This window comes from Penaeus monodon, chromosome 2, assembly GCF_015228065.2.
Source record: "Penaeus monodon isolate SGIC_2016 chromosome 2, NSTDA_Pmon_1, whole genome shotgun sequence".
NCBI lineage: Eukaryota > Metazoa > Arthropoda > Malacostraca > Decapoda > Penaeidae > Penaeus > Penaeus monodon.
The window spans coordinates 61,370,336-61,385,335 of NC_051387.1; the positions used below are offsets into that span (position 1 = coordinate 61,370,336).

General features: G+C 42.6%; 3 protein-coding genes across 5 annotated transcripts in view; 2 read left to right on the forward strand and 1 right to left on the reverse strand.

Moving 5' to 3' along the window:
* Positions 1–3,329, forward strand: part of LOC119584400 — a 7,441-nt gene extending 4,112 nt beyond the window's left edge. The window contains exons 2-4 of the mRNA XM_037932985.1: positions 1–1,531; positions 2,243–2,452; positions 2,695–3,329. The exon at positions 1–1,531 is cut by the window's left edge and continues 1,053 nt beyond it. Coding sequence (XP_037788913.1) covers positions 1–1,531; positions 2,243–2,452; positions 2,695–2,891 — 1,938 coding nt within the window. The 3' untranslated portion in view covers positions 2,892–3,329. The remainder of the gene's footprint in view (positions 1,532–2,242; positions 2,453–2,694) is intronic.
* Positions 3,330–5,357: 2,028 nt separating this feature from the next.
* Positions 5,358–9,251, reverse strand: LOC119584424 (60S ribosomal protein L21-like). 3 transcript variants are annotated; one of them, XM_037933035.1, is made up of 4 exons: positions 9,211–9,251; positions 6,158–6,300; positions 5,837–5,970; positions 5,358–5,605 (listed from the first exon to the last, which is right to left on the reverse strand). In XM_037933035.1, the coding sequence occupies exons 2-4, from the start codon at positions 6,284–6,286 to the stop codon at positions 5,377–5,379; spliced, it is 492 nt and encodes a 163-aa protein (XP_037788963.1). In that variant the 5' UTR covers positions 6,287–6,300; positions 9,211–9,251; the 3' UTR covers positions 5,358–5,376. The 3 variants fall into 3 exon arrangements, with proteins under 3 accessions (XP_037788963.1, XP_037788949.1, XP_037788957.1); XM_037933021.1 differs by having other exon boundaries at positions 9,116–9,251; XM_037933029.1 differs by lacking the exon at positions 9,211–9,251 and adding an exon at positions 9,100–9,118.
* Positions 9,252–9,419: 168 nt separating this feature from the next.
* Positions 9,420–15,000, forward strand: part of LOC119584409 (ubiquitin carboxyl-terminal hydrolase 46-like) — a gene marked incomplete in the record, with an annotated part of 69,624 nt that continues 64,043 nt past the window's right edge. Inside the window, 1 exon segment of the mRNA XM_037932996.1 lies at positions 9,420–9,570. Within this exon segment, the coding sequence (XP_037788924.1) occupies positions 9,568–9,570 (3 nt within the window).

Sequence of the window (15,000 nt, forward strand, 5' to 3'; positions counted from 1 at the left end):
TCGCTTGATCAGCTGATTCGGAACCTTCTGCACGACACACCAAGGAACATTAACGTGGAGTACGGCCACGTGCGCGAAACGGTTCTTCACATGCAAATTCTCATCCTCATAGATGGCTTCGACGAGGTGAACGAGGCATCGCGGCAGGTGATTCAGGAGGTACTGCACCTCCCCGGGCACAACGTGCGCCTTCTGCTGACGACGCGTCCGGGCAGCCTTTCGGCGCTCTGCGCACTCGTGCCCCACAGCAGGCGGAGGCTGGTTCTGCTGTTGGAAGGAATCACCAAAGAACACCACTCGCAGTTCGCCGGTCGACTCTGCGACAGCTTTGTGCCAGACGAAGAAACCAGAACCACAGTAAAGATGGCAATGGAGGAACAACTTACAAGGCTGGATACTTTCCTTGGAACACACTTGAACAGTCCATTAAATCTTACGCTGTTTACAATGCTAATCATTCAAGATCCAACTATAACAGAGACTCTAACCACTGCCACTGCTCTGTATGTATTACTAACAAAACTGGTCAATGAGAAGGTTACTGAAAGAATTTCCTGCAAGGTCTGGGACCCCGACATTGCGCACAAGATCTCTCAGTTCGAGGACTACAGCGATAGCCTAGCGTTCAGGGCCATGAAGCGCCGCGAGTACGAGCTGCGGCCGGACACCGTGGAGCGCCTGCGAGGCAAGTGCCGTGAGCTGGGCCTTCCCCACGAGGAGCTCATGTCTGCCTTCTTCACTGCGCGGTCCTGCCGGCGGGGTCTCTTCTCGGTACTGGCCTACTCCTATCACCACCTCAGACTCCAGGAGTTTTACACCGCACGGCACCTGCACCGGAGCATCGTGCACTCGCAGAATGCGGGAGACGTCGTGCACTCGTACCTCACCGACTCCGTCGAGTGGAAGTCAGAACAAAGATTTCAGAACGTGCTGGTCCATCTGACGGGGCTCTTGGCGCGCCACGGCGAACACCTGGTTCACGCCCCTTGCCTGCTGAGCCTGGTGCACCTTCCCTCCACTGTTGTGGACCCCCTGTTGGCCCACGTGGTGGAGGCGGGGCTGCACCCGCTCGTGGTGCAGGCCGCCGCCGCCGAGCTGCAGGCCCACAGCACCAAGTGGGATGGCTGGGCGCAGGTGAAGGAGCCAAGCAGCCTGAGCGCCTTGGCGCCTGTCCTCGACGAAGTACCTGAGTGTGTGAAATTACTGGCGCTGACGGCGTTCTCACGGAGCCCAGCGGACGAGCAACTGGCGGCCGCCTTCCGCGCGCTCTCCCGAAAGGACGTGCGGCTGGTTCTCGACCTCCCGCATTTCTACTTCAGCGACCGGGGTTCGTCGATCACCGAAGAAACGATCCGTTTGATCTCGGCGGCCAGCCAGACCTGTTGCCTGGAGGGCTTCCGGGGCCGCCTGACGCCCTCGGCGCTGCGCTTGCTGCCGCGCTGCCTCAAGGAGCTGCGCCTGCGGGTCGACCTCGGAGACGTCCTCGTGCTTAACGACATCCTGCCGGGCCTTCCCAACCTCGAAATTCTGGGTAAGTCATTTCGTTCCAAAAGGTACTCAGTGTGCAGAAGGCCCTGTACTCGCCTTGGTCCTTGTGTCAAGAGGCAGCGGTGCAGGATGAAAGGGTGGAGGAGGAAGTGGAGGAACTTCCCACAACCAAACACCACACACACACACACACACACACACACACACACACACACACACACACACACACACACACACACACACACACACACACACACACACACACACACACACACACACACACACACACACACACACACACACACACACCAAGCCAGCGACCACAGTTTAGTCGATCCAGCATGTATGATTCGGAATATTTACTAAGGCTTGAATTGAACTATAATAAGAAAGTTGGTCTGTGTTGTGCTGGGTGTATTTTATGTTGTAACGCCATTTAGGCAAATATTTGTTGTGTGAAAGAGTCTGCACTGTACTAAAGGAGTCGGACCATGCTATAATGTCTTGTGATAAGCCATTGTATTTCGTTCTAAATCCAACCGTTACTCGGCCTTGTTTTTTTGGCCAATAGTATGTACTCATTCATCATTTAGTGACAATTTACCTTTCCTTGTTTAATTACCGAAAGGCATAATAAATAAGGAATGAGTAAGGCTTTAACAAAAACAGATAATCTGGAAAAGATACCAACGTCAAATTTTGTTCTATAGACACACACGAAGGGAGGAATGTTGTCAGTATCATTTTCTTTCAGGCTTGAAATACGAGGATCCTGAAAGGTACGAAGTGACCCATCTGCCGCCGCTTCCCTTCCCTGGACGCAAACTGAGCTTCACCTTCACCCCCACTCTGACGGACAGCGAGGACGACCTGCAGTGGGCAAGCGGGGTCCTGGCTAGGCTGTGCTCCCTGAGGCCCGGCGGGAACTGCACCAGCATCTTCTTCAAAGACACACAACTCACGGGTAATGTGGCCATCACTTACATCTGTTTGGTGTCCGTGAGTTAGGTTCTTCCTTTTCGCCTGGCGTATTTCATTTATAAGACGCATTCGTTAGTCTGAACGATGGGAATACAGTGAATCCACCCTTGCTCCGCGTCCCATAACGAGATCCATTTCACTGTTTGTAAAGAAGCTATACCATGCATACGTCCAGGCACGGGTGCTAGTCTCCATTTACCCCCAGCTAAACATTTCTCTCGACAGACACGGGCATCAGGAAGCTCTTCGAGCTGCTGCACCAGAAGGGCGTCCGCGTGTCGCAGCGCCTGGACATCAGCCTGACGCAGAGACCGCCAGACAAAACGGAGCTCGGTGACCTGGCAACCTCCCTCGGCCTCGGAAACTTCATTTGCCACTCGAACGCGCGGGGAGCCACAAGGCCGTCCTTCCCGCCAGTGTGAGCCTTGGGCCAGGCGACGCGTTGCAGCTTTCAGATTTCCATTAACCTGAAGATGTCTGAAGAAAATGATATCGATTCGCAATACACATGCCAACCAGCAATGCCTGACTGTACCTCGATGCACGAGGGCCGAGGGCGATGCCTCAAAGATGCTGTGCAAACGCCAAAGCCAAAGCTAAGACGCGATGGGTTCAGGGAAAGAGAAATCCTGTTTCAGCTCTTTACAGTGATGACATGACATAATTTTAACAGAGTTGATAAGTTTCCCATAGTGAATAAGATGTAATGTTAGTAATTTCATTGTTAGATTACCTACATCAATATCCAGCATAAACATTTTTAAAAAGTAGGCACACACACACACACACACACACACACACACACACACACACACACACACACACACACACACACACACACACACACACACACACACACACACACACACACACACACACACACACACACACACACACACACAACAACCTACATGCACATATGCATAGACATACACATACATACCTACATGCATAATCATTTGTATACATATACCTATAAATAGGTATATACATATAGTGTAAATATATTTATAGATATACAAACACATACACACAAACATACATATGCATAATGTCGATAAACTCATTTGGCAGAGGTAGTGAGTAGAAACTAAAAACATTCCAAGGAAATTATATTTCTCTGGCATTTCCAGTGTTGTTTTTTCTGTTGCCAGTTTAATGTATTTTGTTATATTGTTGTAAATATATGACTATCTTTGTTTAGCGTAATATATATTGATTTTTTTGTCTTCCTGAGTTTTAGGAGAGAGCAAGATCAAAACTCCTTTTCTGTAAACTATTGTTAATTCTAGTTAAGAAAATAAAAGAGAAAATAACCATACGGTCAGTCAATCAGATAATGGTAAATACAGCAAGGTACCAACAAACATTTATATACAGAACCCCCCCCCCCCCCCACCCACCACAGTTTTCTCGTGCCATTTACAAGATGAGCAGCAGTGAACTTCGGTGTATTTGCCTTAATTTATTGTTTTTTATTAATACGGTTTCTATCAACCGCATGTTAAAATCTCAAAGTTGATTTAGGGTCTGATTACATTGGCTTGAGTTTTAATTGATCAAACATCGCTTTTGCCTACCCCCCCCCCCCATACACACACACACACACAATCCCTTGCTTCTAGCAAGCGTCGACATCTAAGGTCATTAACGGAGTATTCAGAATACAACGATTGGGAGGGGCTTGGGAGCAAGGCCCTAAGAATTTTTTCTTTGGTTCACGAGGCGATGTTTGTAGACTTCCAGAATGGTCAATGGTCAAAACAAAGAAATGTGCCAGACATCAAAGGTCACACAGCATCCTGACAAAGTATTACAGCAAAAAAGGTAAAAATTAATTAACAATTAGGGTAAGTGGACAGAAGGGACTGAGGAGAAATGTCCATGGCAAAATTAGTGGAGACGAAAGCAGAGCTCCAAGGAAAGGGTGTGATCCTAACACTGGTCTGTTTCCCGAGCCCCCCATGACAACGAGCAAGGGATGGGGGGGGGGGGGCTTACATACCCTGGGGCTTTGCACCCAAGCATTATCCTATTGCAGTGTTTTGAATAAGCCGCTAGTGACTAGGCTTTGACACGGCAGAACTTTTTTCAACTTTTTTTTTTTACCAATAATGCGCCTTAAATAAACTCCACTGGCATTTGCTCTCGGATGTGTTCAGAATGAAGGGGTTTCATCCTCATGGGTTGTTTTATCATGTACTGAAGTTCTGCAAATAAAGTTGTTTCCCAGATGCTCAGTTTTCAGTTTGAGTTAGCACTGGGGAAACCGACAGCAAAGATAGAATTCTATCCAGCTGCATTTTCCACTTTTGGCTTCAACCACAAAGGTATATATTATGTTAATGCTTAGGCTTTTTTAAATTCTGGCAATTTTATCATTGGATTTGCTACTTTATAGATAATTTTTAAGATCTACGTAAGAGGAATTTACTGCAATGCCAACTTAACCAGCAAATGTGATAACCCTCAAAAGAAAAATAAATGAAATGAAGAAAAAGTCAAGGCGAATCAGGACTTATTTTGAGTAGTTGGGGATAGAAGAATGTCATGACAAATCAAGGAAAGAGAACAAGAGAAAAGGAAACTCCAACTGCAAATAACTGTTAAAATACCTAAGATTCCCACTATTTCATAACTATTTTGAAACTTGTTTATGAAATTGCCTCTTGTGTACTTCACCTACCTGAGTAAACTACGAAGTTAATGCCCCCATTTTTTAACATATATATATTGACAGTGAGCAGAAACAGAATTGGCTACTCAGTACTGCAACTTCATCCCTTTTGAACTTAGAACTTGTCAAGTGATCTATAAAAGATATTAGTATTATTAATCAGTAAGGATAACATGTAGAAACAGAAACAGGTTTGAAAGGAAAAGATATATATACACCTTGAATTTTATTTAAGCAATGAACTCGTAAGGCAGTGGCGTGAGGAATTCAGGCTTGTTTTTCGTGATGTTGACCCTGTGTGCGGAGCGGGGGAGGGCAGGTTTACGCTTGAGCTCTCCCTCGGGGATCTTGACTCCAGCCTTCTTGGCCTCAATTCTGCGCTGTTCATTCTCCTTGATGCGCTTCTTGAAGTCAACCTGGCAGTTGGAGTGCTTGAGGTGCTCAATACGTACGTTCAGCCTGGGGAGGATGGCAAACGGTAAATAATATATCTAAATCTCCTGTAAAAGTGCATTCACATATTCACTCTAAACATTTGTTGAACACTCCAGTTTAAATTCTGAACAATCATAATATCTGACAATGATCCGTACTCATATCTTACTGATTTCATCCCAAATACATCAAAACTTTCTACACCACAAAATAAAAACAAGCTTTATGTGTAAAGCTTTAAAACTTTGAACTCACTTCTTGGCCAGGATCTTGCCCTTGACTCTCTTGTTGACAATGACACCAACAGCATGCTGGGTTACGTTGAACACACGCCCAGTCTTTCCGTGGTATGCCTTGTGGATAAGACCCTTCTGGAAGGCACCGTTGCCCTGGGAACAAAGGAAAAATCAGGTTACTATAAACTGCAACAATTCAGAAAATATAATTTGTATAGCAATGTATTTTTTGTATCTCCACAAATTCTATTAATAACATTTTGTTAAGTGTGAATCAAATTGAAATGTCGAAACTCATCACAAAAAGAAGATAAATATGGGGAAAAAATATCCAACTAACCTTCAGGTCAACAAGGTCTCCAACTTTGTACACCCTCAAGAAGGTGGAGAGATGCTCTACGCCATTCTTCTTGAAGCCACGCGCAAACATGTTGCGCGTGCCGCGACGCACACCCTTTGAATTGGTCATTTTGGCTTATTTTTCTGTAAGAAAGAAAACGGATTCAGTATAGGTCAAACACTTGGAAAATACAGCTGCTTCAGTATCTAAAGTTATAAACAAAAGCAAACCCTTAAATCAATTTTGGAACAAGTCACTCCTTAAATTAACCCAATGCCACCGTGCATGGCATTTGTGTAAATGCCATGCTCATTATGAGTTTACTTTATTGTTTTTACACATAGGGGGCTACATCTGTACTTAGTCAATGAGCCAATTATGAGTGATACCTGTCTTGCCCATTTACCCCCCTTTTTTTAATGAAAATATTTGTTATTTATTTTGCCATTACTAATGTTTATAACAGTAATTATAAGGTTAATAACAAATATACCAGCAATATTCATTGCGTTAGTTAAAAAAGGGGGGGGGGGGGGTATAAAAGGAGAGGTAAAATAAGGCAAGGTCTCCTTTGTGGCTAAGCACTAGCAGAGCCATCTATGTGCAGAGACATTTCACACAAAAAAAAAAAAAAAATATGAGCACAGCATTTTCCGGCAGCATTGGGTTGACAAGACATGCTAATAGTTCAGCATGAATGCACTCTATAGAAAGCAGTTGCATCTGTCGGAAAACCATACGAGTTCATACATTTACAAGGGGCAAATTATACAAAGGGAAGGTACCAACTTAAAACGTAAATCTTAAACCATAATGTACACCGAGTTATGCCATCTTGTTTTTCACAAACTTGCATTGAAAAAATTACTGGTATTATTAAGAGATGAACTAGGTTTGTTGGAAAAATCCTGTGACCGCCTTTGCCCTCTAACCTACTGCTGTTCAAATGTTAAAGAAAAAATTGAGGCAATGACATTTTTTTTCACTTGCTGCCAGATGCTGTGACTACTGAATATAATCAAATTGATAAAATTTTCATCATGAATACTACACCAGTAAAGCTAAACAAACCTTCACCAGATATTTTGTCATACCAAGCGCAGACTAGTAATTTATTTGATAATAAATGACCTAAGTGGTTCACTAACTCCATTGGGCAAGTTCACAAGTTGTGGCAATTTGTTCCCCATTAAATAGATCGCCAAATCCATGAGGGGAATACAAGTACTGCAGTTACCAAATTGTTGCAGGTGTACTTTTGGTAGGTGATTACAGGCATACTTTCACTTCCTGCAAATATTTTTATAGACAATATGGTATGTGGTTTGAGCAGGCTTATCTTTATTTATTTATTTTTTTTTGTGTGTGCAGGAAGGGTTGATGGGGGCATCAACCCCCCCCTTCGGGCAGTGGCAATTTAGATTCTTGAATAAAGTTTGTGAAATGGAGGTGGACTCTGGTGAGTGTGCCTACACTGTACAGAATTATCATTGCCTCCTAAGTGTCAGCAACTCGGAAAATTAAATCTTAAACATGGATTCTGGCATGACAGTTATTTTCCAGATAAGCCCATAAGTGATTTAGCTACTTTTTCCCAGGGATTTTTTTTAGCCAAGTGGTACTTGGGTAACACTAAACAGGTGATCAGCAGTGGAGGGAGGCAAGTCAGAATAAAGGAGTTAAAATTTGTTTTTTCCGTATTTCTGTTCTCTATTCTTATTTCAGCCTGTTTCTTTCCATAATTTCCCTGATCTACTTCATGCCCTTCCCTCTTAGGGTCCTTATCAAATCACATCGAGATTGTCGGCTGGTGAATGCGACGGAAATGATCACCGGATTTGTTCTCATCACACGAGAAATCTGATAAAATATTGTGCAGGAACACCCAATTGCCATAGTCAAAAAATTAAACATTATTTCTTGTACTGACGCCTACAACTTTTGTTTTCTACAAGAATCCAATCTTCAACTTGTTACTTTAGCACTTCCTTACCATAAAGATTAACCCAGCAATGTGTAGGGGATCTAGGAATGGAGTGACTGATTGGGAGAAAGAAATTTTGATAGCTGCACCCAGGGCCAAACAGCTGGCAAGGAGCACATGTTCTACCACTAACTGCAGGAGAACATGGTTAATCTTTACACTTGGGCAAACTGAGGATGGAATTCTTGCAAAGGATAAAAAGTTGGTGGTTGGTACAAGAAATAATCTGTAGACACGCACAGGTCCCCACCAACCCTCCCTTTGGGCACACAAAATTACGACAACTTAGATTGTTGTTTAATTTAGCGACACGAGTTGGGGACACGGTCTTTAGCGAGTGCGCCTGTGCCGTAAAGAATTACCACTAAAACGTCTAATACCATTAACCCCTTTACAGCATTACAATTACTTTCCCTAATGGACTCCTGGAAACTAAAAACTTGGACAGGATTTGATATTCTGCCAAGCCGCCTTCCCCCTGAAACGACCCTCTCGAATGCCCCTGAAGGCAATCCCCCGAGAAACCAGGAAAGGCCTTGTCGCCAACCCTCCCTCGGCGCTGCCTCAGAGCGGCCACCCTCCACGCCGAGGACCTCGCCAAGGGAAACCCCCACGGAAGCGGAGGCTCTGGCGTGGCGTGGAGCTCCGCCCTGGCCGAGGACGAGGCTCCTTTCCCACGCGAGCGTCGGAGCCTCCGAGCCCCGCCCGAGCACGTGTCCGGCCGCTCGCGACGACAGCGCTCCTTCGTCGCACTCGGGGCTGCAGCTTAGTCGGCCACGAGACTCTGCCTTCCCAGACTTCCTCGTGCTGGAACTGTCATGAAATGTCTCGGCAGAAAACCTTTCGGCTTCGAAATGTGGTGCACGAAAAACATCAACAAAGCGGTTCTCCTCTATATCAAACCCGAATTTCTCGTCAAGAACACCTTTCTGCCCAATAAATCACTTCGGCACTTAACACTAGGGTCTTCCTACGTCTTGTGTGCCTCCCACGCCAGGGAAGGGGAGCGCGAAGGGGAAGAAAAGGGCGAAAAGAGCGGGCGCCGCGGCGGCCGTCAACAAACACTCACACGCTGAGACGGGAAAGGACGGTCCCCCTGGCGGCCGCGCCGACAACTACTCACATGCTACAAGCGCGACGCAAATCCACTCTTGTCGATTATTTTAATATCAAATTCAAGTTCTATATATTGAAAGAGTATAATTATATACGAATATATTGGAATATGTAAAAGTAGTGGAAAAGTCTGTGACAAATTTGGGTCTCTGCGGCGGTGTGGATCCGCGCCGTGGCAGACGTTGACGCCCGAGGTAAACCATCCAGCTGATCTCCGCAGGAAAGAGACAGATATTTCGTCCTTCAGCATTTCCTCCCTGTTCTCAAGGACGAAAATCCGACCAATCTGGATCTCCTCGGATATTGCAAGATGGTGAGTACGTGCGTGCAGTCGACGAGGTTTGTAAGGGCGGAAGTGGCGATAAAACAGAGCGAACGGGAAGGGCCGACCCTCGCCCTCCTGTCACTCGGCGCCCGAGTAAACAAGCAGCCCAGAGGTAAACAAGAGCAGCAGGAAGGCCGCAGACAAGTGCAAAAGCGACTCGCAAATCCCATTACGCGGCGCCAGGCCTTAAGCGGCCCTGGGAACTCCGGCTCTGACGCTGCGGCCGCACGGAATGCCGCCTCATAACGCTTTTTCGCTCCAGTGTCTTTCCCATTGATTTAATTCCGATTTAAACGCAAACAACACTTCGTTGTCATCTTCAGAGGAAAGATTTTCAGGGTCCCGATGACGGTGTTATTGTTTCTTCAACTTTCTCAGGAATTAAGGACTATTTATCCTCGCCTTCCCATATTTGTGTTGGTTAGAATGTGACTGAAGATAATAAGGAAAGTTAACTCTACTGTGGGACTAATGAACAGAATGGACGCTGCTTTGTGAATTCATCTGTGCAAGTGAAAATTATCAAAGTAACTTGTTTATTATATTATGTGTATCTGCAGTGACTTGGAAGCTGTACTTTTGAAAACTATTTTGGAAAGTATGGCATGTGCAAACAAGATATTTTCATTGCAAACCAGGGACACACTGGGAAGTTTGCCCCCTTTTGCACTGGAAGTCACACAAGAAAATTGCTATATTATGTTGAGTTACATGAACTTTTGATCTCTATATAAGTGCGCCTAGGCATTTTTGTAATATCAGGGCAATTGTTTCAAATGTATCATGCAGCCTGTTCAGCTACTGTTTTTGTGAAGTATACCATATTAAAGTGTAAGAATTCAGCTGCAAAACATGACCCAAAGAATGAAGTGCCACACCATAACCTGCCCTAATGTGAATCACCAAGAACTTGTAATTATGTAGCACTTGTTCAAACAGAATATTGCCTTAGGTCTTTTGCAGCTGAAATGCCTTACAGTCATCTGGTATATGTGTAGAGGTTCAGGTGGAGAAAGCAATTAGGAGTTGGCATTATACAGGCTCATTGAACTGAATGCCCCTGGCATGGAGTGACAATGCTCTCTCCTGAAACCTTCAGAATCCTTCTGCAGACTGGTCACAGGGGAGGGTGAATGGTGTTAGTTGAATGTGAAAAATGTGAGAGAGATAAACTTTTTATAAGAGATTGCATAATTGCTGATCATATTGAGATTAGGGTCATGAAATGCAGCATATAACTAAAACGCATAGTCTTGCAGTATGTACACGTAATTCATCTCTTATGATTATTAGCACTAAAAAGTATTTTTATTGATTTCCATTAGCATTGAATAATAAATCATGGTATACCTCTATGTCTATTATCCTTAACCCATTGCCACTGGATGGCATGTATGTATATGCCATGGCATGCCTGGACTATATTCCAGATGGCATGTGCATACATGACATGGTGCGCCAGTTCCGTATTCTGGGGGTATGTATGGTCATGCTGTGCATGCTATGGTGACGACACGACCCTCGGCAGTGGGGCTTGGGCCACTATGAATACAGCCGGGAGAGAGGGCTTTCATATTGGGAAACCACCCGGTGGCATTGGGTTAACTCCATCCCCATTTATATTTTTAGCCAAAAATTCTTCCCAAAATTAAAAGGACGAATTAAAAAGTACATGCATTTAGTGCTCTTATTGATTAAAGATTGATGTTTAACCAACATTGATATACAAAGTTAGAATTGTCAACATTAACACCAGGTAGTTTGTTTTATTACTTTTATGTATACATAGATAGTTTGACAAGCTCTTAGTCACTATGGAAGTTAGTTACTAGGCCTATGGTCTTGACTATTAAGCCATTCCTTGAAATTTCAGATTTTTCTTTTTTCTGTCATAAATATAATCATCATTATTAACATTACGATTATGATTATAATTATCGTTGTTATAACATTACTAAAAATACTTATTGTGAAGTCTGAAAATAAAATCATGGAATTGGGTAAACAAGTACGATCAAACAAAATGACTAAGACAAATCTGCTGAGAACCCATGTTCTAGACCATTGGTTCCCAAAGTGGGTGGTAAATGATATACATTTTTGTATTTAATCTTGTTTTCAATATGAGGGGGGGGGAGTTATCCGGACACCAGACTTTTCTTAATGATATATACTGGGAGGTCTTGCAGCATGGCCAAGAGGGGTCAACAAGCCCCCACCATGTATATTCTGGCAAGGTGGACCCCCCTGGCAATTTATCTTCAGGTAAAGAATGGTTCACACTATTCTTTTAAGATTATTGTGGAGTTTTGTAAACTTTGCTAGAGTATGAAGCAGACAAAGGTTTCTGTTTGTGTTGTTTGCTGGAGCCCCATCCATTTTTCCTCTTATGAGGATGTTAAGCAGATAAAAAATTGGGCATTATAAAACAGAACTTCTTACAGATGATAATAGTGACTGAGGCAACAAAAATCACTAAGTGAAAACTTTGCTGATAAAGATAAAGCAGTTTTTGTACACCTTGCTTATCGGTGATCTCCACAGCTAAGGGAACTTATGCAGCATGGTAATTATAGACTAGTTATTTATAGTATGTTTTATTTATTAGGATTTTTAAACATTTAACAGTTACTTATATTTTTTTAAGGAATTAATGATGAGGATGCAGAAACATCAGTATCCATATCCACATCCACATCCTCTTTCACATCAATATCTATATCCATACCTTCATTCACATCAGTAGCCACATCCACATCCACATCAATTTCCACGCCAACATCCTCTCACATCCTTAACCCTTTGCCGACGGGTGGCATGTACACACATGCCATGGCATGGCGGGACCATCTGCCGGGGGCACGTACGCACATGCCATAGTGTATGTATGGACATGCCATGAGTTTTTTTTTTTTTTTCTTTTCTTTTTTTCTTTACAATCACGGCAAAAGATTATTTTTCTGTCAGTGAAAGTGTGATTAAGTCGGTTTTAACACTTTCTTATTTTTACCATGGAAAAAAAAAAAAAACGATTTCAACTCCATGATGCCGCACACTGCTTATTTTATTCGGACTATAGACCGAATAATGATCAACTATGGAGTCTATATAACAACAAAAATATCCTTCAGTCTCGATTTATCAGGAAGTATGGCAAGTAGAGACTTTAAAAAATAATGAAAACTGAAAATACAACATATCTTCGTAGTATTACGAAGAAATGGCATGGGATGCTGGTATTTGGCATGAGTGGTTGCGCATGGTAGGGCGACGATATAAACCCCCGGCAGCGAGGCCCCGGCCTCTATGAATACTACCCGTCGGAAAAGGGTTAACATACTCCTTTACATCATCATCAGCCATCTTCTCCATCAGGTCCTCCTCTTCCACTTCCTCTTCCTCTTCCTCCACCTGTTTTGCCTCTGCCATCATCATTATTTTTTTCCCTTCCTCCTCCTCACTCTAAGCTTAATTTATTAACCCAATGCCGACGGGGAAAATTAATAAAAAATGGGGAAAATGCTGTGCTCATTTTTTATATTTTTATGAAATGTCTCTGCACATAGATGGCTCTGCTAGTGCTTAGCTACAAAGGAGTCAATTAGTAGATCTTGTGCCCTTACCTGATTTCTCCTTTCCTTGTATTGGCGGGAAAAACTAGTGCTATGAATATCAATGTTGTTATTTTTATTGTAAACATTAGAATTAATATAATGTTATAAACATTAGTAACAGCAAAATAAGATAACGTAAAATATTTTCGTAAATCAACGAAAAGGATGAACGGGTGAGACAGGCAGTACTCGTAACTGGCTCATTGGTGACTTAGTACAAGTGTAGCCATCTATGTGTAAAAACGATTAAACAAGTAAACTCATAGTGGGCATGGCATGTACGTACATGCCATGCCCGTCGGCAAAGGGTTAAAGTGTAGCATATAGGTACCAGGTAAGTGTTTTCATAATATCAGAGTTAATGAGCATTCTGTGATGAAATTACAAGGCTGATAAGGGTGCCATGCCTCGAGTTGTTAAGTCATTAGGTCTTCCTCTAATTGCTTTAGAGAATAACATTCTGAGATTCTAAAAAGAGAATATAATTATTATACATTGATTGTAAGAAACCTTATTTTGGTGTTTAGATTTGAGAAGGCTGTTCAATTTTAGCCCAAAGAAAAAAAATATATTTAAAATAAGGACTGTGAAGAGATAGAGAAACACTATGAGGTAACCATAGAGAACACATGGAACAGCACCATAAGGATTACAAAATCTGCAGAAAGTCAAAGTGAGCCTTCAGTTGGTATTCAAAGATAAACCCATGTTTTGTCCTGGCAACAGGAGGACACCAAATCAGAAAGTAAACAGTATAACTCTCATAAACTGTGTGTCAAGGGAGGACAGACTGCCATTTCAAGAAGCATCACCCATTAGAAATCATCCTTTGGTCTGAAAATGGTGCCATGATATGTGCATATCCATATTTGTAAACAGTATTATGATTTCAGATTTAGAAATTTTGTTACACACTTATTCAAGTAGGTTTACTCCTGAATTACCTGCTATTGAAACATACATAGGTGACTTTTGACTATTTATATGTTTGCAATATTTTTCATTACAAAATGGAAATGGTAAATCATCTGTAGACTTACGTATGTTCATCTGTCAGCAAATATAGTCTATACATTATAGGTCAAGCATTCTCGTTTAGATATGAATGCTTTGGGCAACAAGGGAAGGGTGCACCATAGGGCAGTGGTTCTTAAACTGATGAATGTCTTGTCAAAGGATGAATGACATTAGGTTAGGGATGAGTGACTTAATCCAGTGTATTTTTTGCAAATTCTTGCACACACCAAGGAGTCAATATGTAGACACACATGATATCACCTGATTTCCCCACTCCTTGAATTTGTGGAAAAATGCATTAATTTCCTAAACCCGTTAAAAATAAACACTACTGTTGTTATTAATATTAACATAATGGTTATTATGACATTAGAACATTAACCCTTTCCCGACGGGTAGTATTCATAGTGGCCTGGGCCCCGCTGCCAGGGGTTTATATCATCGCCCTAGCATGCGTGACCACTCATGCCAAATACCAGCATCCCTTGCCGTTTCTTCGTAATACTATGAGCGTATGTTGTATTTTCAGTTATCATTATTTTCGAAAGTCTCTATTTGCCATATTTCCTGATAAATCAAGACTGAAGGATATGATGCCACACACTGAAGCAGTGTGTGGCATCATGGAGTTGAAATCATAGATTTGTTGTAATTATTATTATTATTATTATTATTGCCACACACTGAAGCAGTGTGTGGCATCATGGAGTTGAAATCATAGATTTGTTGTAATTATTATTATTATTATTATTATTATTATTATTACTATTTTTTTTTTTTTTTTTTT

Coding starts and splice junctions, on each gene's coding strand:
- LOC119584424 (XM_037933035.1), bottom strand. CDS start 6,286: ATGACCAATTCAAAGGGTGTGCGTCGCGGCACGCGCAACATGTTTGCG. Junction 5,971..6,157: donor GAGACCTTGTTGACCTGAAG/GTTAGTTGGATA, acceptor CTTTGTTCCCAG/GGCAACGGTGCCTTCCAGAA. Junction 5,606..5,836: donor GGCAAGATCCTGGCCAAGAA/GTGAGTTCAAAG, acceptor CATCCTCCCCAG/GCTGAACGTACGTATTGAGC.